The sequence below is a fragment of the Somniosus microcephalus genome, unplaced genomic scaffold (genome assembly GCF_052327205.1).
Source record: "Somniosus microcephalus isolate GS21.2 unplaced genomic scaffold, FLI_Smic_1.0 unresolved_chr4, whole genome shotgun sequence".
NCBI lineage: Eukaryota > Metazoa > Chordata > Chondrichthyes > Squaliformes > Somniosidae > Somniosus > Somniosus microcephalus.
Window position 1 is genome coordinate 52450805 of NW_028225182.1, and position 10030 is coordinate 52460834.

The window sequence follows — 10030 nt, forward strand, 5'->3', positions numbered from 1 at the left end:
CCCTCAGCACTGCCCCTCCGACAGTGCGGCGCTCCCTCAGTACTGCCCCTCTGACAGTGCGGCGCTCCCTCAGTATGGCCCCTCCGACAGTGCGGCGCTCCCTCAGCACTGCCCCTCCGACAGTGCGGCGCTCCCTCAGCACTGCCCCTCCGACAGTGCGGCGCTCCCTCAGCACTGCCCCTCCGACAGTGCGGCGCTCCCTCAGTACTGCCTCTCCGACAGTGCGGCGCTCCCTCAGCACTGCCCCTCTGACAGTGCGGCGCTCCCTCAGCACTGCCCCTCCGACAGTGCGGCGCTCCCTCAGTACTGCCCCTCCGACAGTGCGGCGCTCCCTCAGTACTGCCCCTCCGACAGTGCGGCGCTCCCTCAGTACTGCCCCTCCGACAGTGCGGCGCTCCCTCAGTACTGCCCCTCCGACAGTGCGGCGCTCCCTCAGTACTGCCCCTCCGACAGTGCGGCGCTCCCTCAGTACTGCCCCTCCGACAGTGCGGCGCTCCCTCAGTACTGCCCCTCCGACAGTGCGGCGCTCCCTCAGTACTGCCCCTCCGACAGTGCGGCGCTCCCTCAGTTCTGCACTGAAGTGTCAGCCTGGATATTTGTGCTCAAGTCTCTGGAGTGGGACTTGAACCCACAACCTTCTGACCCAGAGGCGAGAGTGCTACCCACTGAGCCACAGCTGATACTAGTGCCTTTAATGTAGTAAGATGTCCCAAGGTGCTTCACAGGAACGTAAATCAGACAAATATGTCACCGAGCCGCATCAGGTCAAAGAGGTAAGCTTTAAGGAGTAACGGTTTATAAAGAGCAAATAACGAGAAAGTGTTTCCAGTGGCAGGAGGGTCGGTAACCAGAGGACACAGATTGAAGATAATCGGCAAAAGAACCAGAGGGGAGATGAGGAGAATGTTTTTACGCAGCGAGTTGTTGTGATCTGGAACGCGCTGCCTGAAAGGGCGGTGGAAGCAGATTCAATAGTAACTTTCAAAAGGGGAATTGGAGAAATACTTGAAGGGGAAAAATTCACAGGGCTATGGGGAAAGAGCAGGGGGGAGTGGGACTAATCGGAGAGCTCGTTCAAAGAGCCGGCACAGGCACGATGGGCCGAATGGCCTCCTCCTGTGCTGGGTGTTACTGTGATCACTTCACTCCCCAGCTTTGCCGCCCCCCCCCCTCCTCTCCAATAGGCACTGGCTGGTGCAGAGCGGGGTTCCACGGGCACCACCGCCTTGGTGCCCAAGTGGCCCATTGCTGCCCCGTGAGCCCGGACTATTCAACCGCAGTGGGGCATCGCGGACAAGCCCGAATGCCGACCTCGCCCTAACGTTCATGCACAGCACATGGGTCAGTGGGTAGTTATCAGGGGCAGGACCAATGGGCAATCATTGCTCCTCTCTGGCCCTGGCCCTACCAGCTGTGATCAGCACAGACTCGGGTGGAATCCGATAGTCCTCCTGCTTTCTGTAGCTCAGTACCTCACTGAGTGGGATCCTTAACAACTAACCATGGGGCGAGCTTTCCATCAGTAGTTTAAAAGAAATATAAATGCGCATGTTGATCATAAAGGGACCAGCAGTTGGACTCCAGTTATACTGTCGGACTAGGTGCACGCACTGGAAACCGCTCTCCGGGCTGGTCGGCGAGTCACTAACCCATCCTTCTCTTGCAGATGTTACTGTCCCAGTGCATTGCTCGGAATCTGCTGGTCTTGCTGCTTCTCCAGCCAAGTTTTGGACTCGTCCTGAACAGAGACAAGAGGCAGGTGAGATTGTGTGAGAGCGAGAGAGACAGAGAGAGCGAGAGAGAGAGAGTGAGACAGAGAGAGCGAGAAAGACAGAGAGAGCGAGAGAGACAGACAGAGAGTGAGAGAGAGACAGAGAGAGAGAGAGAGAGAGATCGAGACAGAGAGAGAGGCAGAGAGAGCACAATTCACAATTCAAATCGCTTTGCAACACAGAGAGACAGGGAGAGAGAGAGAGAGAGAGACACAGAGAGACAGAGAGAGAGAGAGACAGAGAGAGCGAGAGCGAGAGATACAGAGAGAGCGAGAAAGACAGAGAGAGCGAGAAAGACAGAGAGATTGAGAGAGACAGAGAGAGAGAGAGAGCGAGACAGAGAGAGCGACACTGAGAGAGAGAGAGAGACAGAGAGAGAGAGAGAGACAGAGAGAGCGAGAGACAGAGAGAGAGAGAGACAGAGAGAGAGAAAAAGGACTTGCATTTCTCCAGCACCTTTCACGACCACCAGACGTCCCAAAGTGCTTTACAGCCAATGAAGTACTTTTTGAAGTGTGGTCACTGTTGTAATGTAGGAAATGCGGCAGCCAAGTTGCGCACAGCAAGCTTCCACAAACAGCAATGTGATAATGACCAGGTAATCTGTTTTTTAAATGTTGATTAAGGGATAAATATTGGCCCAGGACACTGGGGATAACTACCCTGCTCTTCTTCGAAATAGTGGCCCTGGGATCTTTTACGTCCACCTGAGAGAGCAGACGGGGCTTCGGTTTAACGTCTCATCTGAATGACGGCACCTACGACAGTGCCGAGCTCCCTCAGTACTGCCCCTCCGACAGTGCGGCGCTCCCTCAGTATTGCCCCTCCACAGTGCGGCGCTCCCTCAGTACTGCCCCTCCGACAGTGCGGCACTCCCTCAGTACTGCCCCTCCGACAGTGCGGCGCTCCCTCAGTACTGCCCCTCCGACAGTGCGGCACTCCCTCAGTACTCCCCCTCCGACAGTGCGGCGCTCCCTCAGTACTGCCCCTCCGACAGTGCGGCGCTCCCTCAGTACTGCCCCTCCGACAGAGCAGCACTCCTTCAGTACTGCCCCTCCGACAGTGCGGCGCTCCCTCAGTATTGCCCCTCCGACAGTGCGGCGCTCCCTCAGCACTGCCCCTCCGACAGTACGGCGCTCCCTCAGCACTGCCCCTCCGACAGTACGGCGCTCCCTCAGCACTGCCCCTCCGACAGTGCGGCGCTCCCTCAATACCGCCCATCCGACAGTGCGGCGCTCCCTCAGTACTGTCCCTCTGGAGTGTCAGCCTGGATTTGGTGCTCAAATCTCTTGAGTGGGGCTTTGAACCCACGACTTCCTGACTCAGAGGCGACAGAGTGCTACCAACTGACACTGAGACAGAGGGAGAGACAGAGTGAGAGAGATGGAGAGAGAGAGAGATGGAGTGAGAAAGAGATGGAGTGAGAGAGAGAGAGAGAGAGAGAGTGAGAGACAGAGAGAGAGATATAAATACGTCCTTTCTTTTTCTCTTTCTCTTTCTGTCTTTTTCTCTTTCTCTTTTTCTTTCTATTCATGTAGAGATGAAATGTAACGTTGGAACCTTCCTTGCAGGCCGCTGCTTCTGCGGTTCCGGATGACGCCGGCCTGAGGTTGTGGTTCGCTGATGACGGTGATTATCAGGAGCTGACCAGCTTCGCGGAGGCAGCGGACAGGCAGCGAGGAGCGAACAGGCTGCTGATTCCCAGCTTCGGGAAACCCCTGGACCGGATATTCTCGGAGAAGCGGACCACCCATCGTGCTCGCAACGGTCCTCGGTGAGTCAACGTCTCTTAACCCTTTGCTCACCTCCTCTCCCGAGGGCGCTGGTCAGCCTTGGGGTACCTCACCCAAGATGCCGTTCTCGATGTGTTTTTTTTTTACATAGAATTACGTAGAATTTTACAGCACAGCATGAGGCCACTCGGCCCCACTGGTCCGTGCCGGCATTTATGCTCCACTCGAGCCTCCTCCCGTCTTTCCTCATCTAAATCTATCATCATATCCTTCTATTCCTTTCTCCCTCATGTGTTTATCCAGCTTCCCCTTAAATGCATCGATACTATTCGCCTCAACCACTCCCTGTGGCAGCGAGTTCCACATTCTCACCACTCTCTGGGTAAAGAGGTTTCTCCTGAATTCCCCATTGGATTTATTAGTGACCGTCTTATATTGATGGCCCCTAGTTCTGGTCTCCCCCACAAGTGGAAACATCTTCTCTACGTCTACCCTATCGAACCCTTTCATCATCTTAAAGACCTCGATCAGGTCGCCCCTCAGCCTTCTCTTCCTTCTAGAGAAAGGAGCCCCAGCCTGTTCAAATTTCCTGACAGTTATAATCATTGTTTCTGCCCTCTTGAGCATCCCCGATTTTAATCGCTCCACCATTGGCGGCCGTGCCTTCAGCTGCCTGGGCCCCGAGCTCTGGAATTCCCTCCCTAAACCTCTCCGCCTCTCTCTCTCCTCCTTTAAGACGCTTCTTAAAACCGACCTCTTTGACCGAGCTTTTGGTCACCTGTCCTAATATCTCCTCATGTGACTCGGTGTCAAATTTCTTTTATAACACTCCTGTGAAGCACCTTGGGACGTTTTACTACGTTAAAGGCGCTGTATAAATGCAGGTTGCTGTTGCTGTGCGTGACACTGGCCAGGCTGCACTCATCGCCCGTCTCTGGTTGCCCTGTTGATTGTATGTACGCGGGCTCGCTGACCTTCCTCGGCAACACTTGGATATTAACACGAAGGACGAGAATGTTTGAAATCGAGGCGTTGCTGGAAACGGTTGCCAGTGTAGGTCAGCGAGCACAGTGGGGGGGCGGGGGGGTGACGGGTGAGCGCGGGACTCGGTTCCGAGTTAGGACACGGGGCAGCCCTGTCTTTTTGGAGGAGCTGATGTTTACGGAGGGTGGAAAATGGGAGGCAGGGTAGGGGAGAGTTGGGATAGGCGAGTCTGGAGGGGACAAAGGGTTTCAGCAGCGGATGCAGCCTCCGGACGTGTATCTCCGTCTTGATCAGGTGCACAGATTGTGCCCGGCGCAGGGGCTGTGTTGACTCTTTCTTTGTCTGCCTTCAGGAGGAGAATGTCACTGCCCCTGGATCAAATCGGCGGCGTTTACTTACCGCGCAGGAGAGGCTGGTCGGTGAGTAACCCACCCCCCACTTTCTTTTATTTCCTTCCCAATTGGAATAAAAGGGTCTTTTTCCGAGTGGCAGGCAGTGACTAGTGGGGTACCGCAGGGATCGGTCCTAGGACCCCAGCTATTCACAATATATATTAATGATCTAGACGAGGGAACTAGATGTAATATCTCCAAGTTTGCAGATGACACAAAGCTGGGTGGGCGTGTGTGCTGTGAGGAGGATGCCGAGAAACTCCAGCATGATTTGGACAGGCTGGGTGATTTGGGGAGATGCAGTATAATGTGGATAAATGCGAGGTTATCCGCTTTGGTGGCAAAAACAGGAAGGCAGATTATTATCTGAACGGCAATAGATTGGGAGAAGGGGAAGTGCAACGAGACCTGGGTGTCCTTGTGCACCGGTCGCTGAAGGTAAGCATGCAGGTGCAGCAGGCGGTTAAGAAGGCAAATGGTATGTTGGCCTTCGTAGCGAGAGGATTTGAGTACAGGAACAAGGATGTCTTGCTACAGTTGTACAGGGCCTTGGTGAGACCACACCTTGAGTATTGTGTGCAGTTTTGGTCGCCTTATCTGAGGAAGGATGTTCTTGCCATGGAGGGAGTGCAGCGAAGATTCACCAGGCTGATACCTGGGATGGCAGGAATGACGTATGAGGAGAGATTGGGTCGATTGGGCTTATACTCGCTGGAGTTTAGAAGAATGAGAGGGGATCTCATTGAAACTTATAAAATTCTAACAGGACCAGACAGACTAGATGCAGGAAAGATGTTCCCGATGGCGGGGGAGTCCAGAACCAGGGGTCACAGTCTAAGGATAAGGGGTAAGCCATTTAGGACAGAGATGAGGAGGAATTTCTTCACCCAGAGAGTGGTGAACCTGTGGAATTCTCTACCACAGAAGGCAGTGGAGGCCAATTCATTAAATATATTCAAGAAGGAGTTAGATATATTTCTTAAGTCTAAAGGGATCAAGGGATATGGGGAGAAGGCAGGGACAGGGTACTGAGTTTGGATGATCAGCCATGATCTCATTGAATGGCGGAGGAGGCTCGAGGGGCCGAATGGCCGACTCCTGCTCCTATCTTCTATGTCTCTATCACCCCTTAATCTTCTAAACTCAAGGGAATACAAGCCCAGTCTATGCATAATTTAACCCTTTAAGCTATGTCCTCATAATTTAACCCTTTAAGCTCAGTAACCCGTATACCAGCGAGTGAGTCTCTGGGACAGGAGGGATCAGTGAGGGGAGGGACCAAGAAATCAGGAACCCTCATTAACTCGTAACCCCTCTCTCTCTCTCAATCAGGATTATCCGGACACAGACTGGGATTATTACGAAGATGAGCTGGCAGATTCCAGGACTGAAACCGATCAGCAATAGAGCTGATCAATAATCAATAACCGGCAGGGGATTGGCCCCCCAGTTTGCAGGAACGCTCTGTTGCATTTCAAGTATTGGAGACTCGCTCTTTAAACCAATTTTTTTTTTGCTTGTAATTATTTTATTTTAATTCGAATGCTGCGATTTATTGGTCTGCTCTGCTCTGAGGTTGTGGGTGAATTTCACAGACTCCCAGCAGAGCGGAAATGACTCGGTATAGATCATCCGTTCCTTTAGTCTAAGAGTTCGAGGCTGTGTTCAAACCAGCCTCTTGTTTTCTTGCACATCTGAAACTTTGCCTTATAGGGTACCTAAAAAAGAGACTCGCATTTCTCCAGCGCCTTTCACCACCTCAGGACACGTCCCAAAACGCTTTACAGCCAATGAAGTACTTTTTTGAAGTGTGGTCACTGTTGTAATGTAGGAAACGCGGCAGCCAATTTGCGCACAGCAAGTGACGTAATAAAACTCACTACGCACTTGGTTTGAGTATAAAGCAAGGCTTTAATCAACTTGTTTCAGAACATGGAGGTCTAGTTGTACTTCACTAGTTCCTGTCTTACAAAATGTCCTGGGCAAGCTGGGCCCACGTCCGAGTATTTATACTCCTTGGACGGCGCCACCAGCTGGCCGTCCAGTGTCATTTCATGAGTCTTTCTTCATGGATCATAAGATTCATAACAGCAAGCTCCCACAAACAGCAGCGTGATAAAAGCCAGATCATCTGTTTTTTTTTTAAGTGATCTTGGTTGATATAAATATTGGCCCTAGCACACTGGGGAGAGAACTCCCCCCCCCCCCCCCCACTCTTCTTCCAATAGTGGCCGTGGGATCTTTTACGTCCACCTGAGAGAGCAGACAGGGACCTCGGTTTTACGTCTCATCGGTAAGACAGCACCTCCGACGGTGTGGCGTCCCCTCGGTGCTGGCACTGGATTACGTCCCTGGAGCGGGACCTGAACCCACGGCCTTCTGACTCGGGTGCAAGCGTGCGACCCACTGAGCCACGCAAGTCGAGTTGCCCCGCCTCACAGTCTCCTGGCCTCTTGTGCATCCCCCGATTCCCCTTCGCTCCACCATTGGCGGCCGTGCCTTCAGCTGCCTGGGCCCCGAGCTCTGGAATACCTCTCTGGCTCTCCATCCTCCATTATGACTACAGCACAGTCTAGACATAGAGCTAGAGCCGTCTTTTGTCTCTCCACTAGTCCGATCACCATCTCGTCTGGTTTTGAATACCTCTTAATGTCTCTTCACTTCTCTTGTTCTTTCATCCCCCATTTCCCAGCCCCCAAACTGACCTTTTAATCTGTTTCATTTCCCGTGCTTTCCCAGTCCTGACGAAGGGTTTCGACCTGTAACGTTGACTCTGTTTCTCTCTCCACGGATGTTGCCGGGCCTGCTGAGTTTTTCCAGCTTTTTCTGTTGTTATTTCGGATTTCCAGCATCCGCAGTATTTTGCTATCATACTAGACATAGAGAAGATGTTTCCACTTGTGAAGGAGACCAGAACTAGAGGCTCATAAATATAAGACGGTCACTAATAAATCCAATTGGGAATTCAGGAGAAACTTCTTTACCCAGAGAGTGGCGAGAGTGTGGAACTCGTCACCACAGGGAGTGGTTGAGGCGAATAGTATAGATGCATTTAAGGGGAAGTTAGTTTGTACATGAGGGAGAAAGGAATAGAGGGATATGGTGATGGGGTGAGATGAAGAGGGGTGGGAGGAGGCTCGTGTGGAGCAGAAACACCGGCACGGAGCAGTTGGGCCGAATGGCCTGTTTGTGTGCTGTAAACTCGATGTAACTCGAGTTAAGACGCCCCTTAAAACCTCCCTCTTTGACCAAGCTTTTCATCAGGACTAAGACTAGATGCAGGAAGGATGTTCCCGATGGCGGGGGAGCCCAGAACCAGGGGTCACAGTCTAAGGATAAGGGGTAAGCCATTTAGGACAGAGATGAGGAGGAATTTCTTCACCCAGAGAGTGGTGAACCTGTGGAATTCTCTACCACAGAAGGCAGTGGAGGCCAATTCATTAAATATATTCAAGAAGGAGTTAGATATATTTCTTAAGGCTAAAGGGATCAAGGGATATGGGGAGAAGGCAGGGACAGGGTACTGAATTTGGATGATCAGCCATGATCGCATTGAATGGCGGAGCAAGCTCGAGGGGCCGAATGGCCGACTCCTGCTCCTATCTTCTATGTTTCTATGTTTCCACCCCTCCTAATATCTCCTGTTCTGGCTTCATGTCAGTTTTTTTTGTTTGATGACACACCTTGGGACTACCTTTTCCTACGTTAAGGTGCTGTGTAAATGCGAGTTGTTGTTGAGTGTGTTGGCGGAGATCGGAACTGCACTGCCCGTCACATCTGCTGCTTCCAGCGCTGAGATCTCCGAGACTGTCTAACGTGTCTCTTACCCTCGAGTACAGCTGCGGACGCTTCTGTTGGGAGAACAATAAAATAATAAGCATTAAAATCCCTCTCGTGTCTTGTTGATTGCGAAGCCTCTGCCACACACTGATTCCCGGGCTCGGTGCGGTACTGTTAAAGAATACTGTTGCGTTATCCAACGCCTTAGGTCACCCTGAAGCATTTCGTTTGGCGCATAGGTAACATTTGTGCCACACAAGTGCCAGGCAATGACTATCTCCAACAAGCGAGAGTCTAACCACTGCCCCTTGACATTCAACGGCATCACCATCGCCGAATCCCCCACCATCAACATCCTGGGGGGTCACCATTGACCAGAAAGTTAACTGGAACAGCCACATAAATACCGTGGCAACAAGAGCAGGTCAGAGGCTGGGTATTCTGCGGCGAGTGTCTCACCTCCTGACTCCCCAAAGCCTTTCCACCATCTACAAGGCACAAGTAAAGGAGTGTGATGGAATACTCTCCACTTGCCTGGATGAGTGCAGCTCCAACAGCCGGGTTCAGTCCTGGGCCCCGCACCTCAGGAAGAATATATTGGACTTTGAGAGGGTGCAGCGCAGATTCACCAGAATGATACCCGGTGGCTAAAAGGGTTAAATTCCGAGGCCAGGTTGCACAGACTGGGCTTGTGTTCCCTCGAGTTTAGAAGATTAAGGGGTGATCTAATCGAGGTGTTGAAGATGATTAAAGGAGTTGATCGGGTGGAGAGAGAGAAACTATTTCCTCTGGTGGGGGGAGTCCAGAACAAGGGGGCAGAACCTTAAAATTAGAGCCAGGCCGTTCAGGGGTGATGTCAGGAAGCACTTCTTCACACAAAGGGTGGTGGAAATCTGGAACTCTCGCCCCCAAAAAGCTGTCGAGGCCAGGGGTCAATTGGAAATGTCAAAACTGAGATTGATCGATTTTAGTCGGGTAAGGGTATTAAGGAATATGGAGCCAAGGCAGGTAAGTGGAGTTAAGATACAGATCAGCCGTGATCTAATTGAATGGCGGGACAGGCTCGAGTTGCTGAATGGCCTCCTCCTGTTCCTATGTTGAGGGTTTGCGTCCTCAATAATAATTAATCAAATGAGTTCTCGATCATAGTACTGGAGGGGTGTTCTGGTGAATCACAGTAAACAGGATCCGATACTTAACAGAAATTCAGTGCTGGGGAAATAGTGAATAGATTTAATAAATAGGGAACTTTAGGGATCGGCATCGGCAGCGGGTGGAGGCGGAGCAGCGCGGCAGAGCGACTACAAGAGGCCCCAGAGACTCAGGTAGGCCTCAGTGCGGCATCAGCAGCGGGTGGAGGCGGAGCAGC

The 10030-nt window shown here is 52.1% G+C and overlaps 1 protein-coding gene across 1 annotated transcript; it reads left to right on the forward strand.

Moving 5' to 3' along the window:
• Window positions 1-1666: 1666 nt before the first annotated feature.
• LOC147091091 (uncharacterized) lies at window positions 1667-8770 on the forward strand. Its single transcript, XM_085977147.1, has 4 exons — window positions 1667-1759; window positions 3344-3546; window positions 4842-4908; window positions 6214-8770. Exons 1-4 carry the CDS (start codon window positions 1667-1669, stop codon window positions 6286-6288), a joined length of 438 nt encoding a protein of 145 aa, XP_085833273.1. The 3' UTR covers window positions 6289-8770.
• The last annotated feature ends 1260 nt before the right edge of the window (window positions 8771-10030 follow it).

Bases quoted from the DNA above. Each gene is read 5' to 3' on its own strand.
- LOC147091091 (XM_085977147.1), top strand. From the start codon at position 1,667: ATGTTACTGTCCCAGTGCATTGCTCGGAATCTGCTGGTCTTGCTGCTT. The intron at 1,760-3,343 runs GTGAGATTGTGT...CCTTCCTTGCAG, and splicing joins TGAACAGAGACAAGAGGCAG to GCCGCTGCTTCTGCGGTTCC. The intron at 4,909-6,213 runs GTGAGTAACCCA...TCTCTCAATCAG, and splicing joins CGCGCAGGAGAGGCTGGTCG to GATTATCCGGACACAGACTG.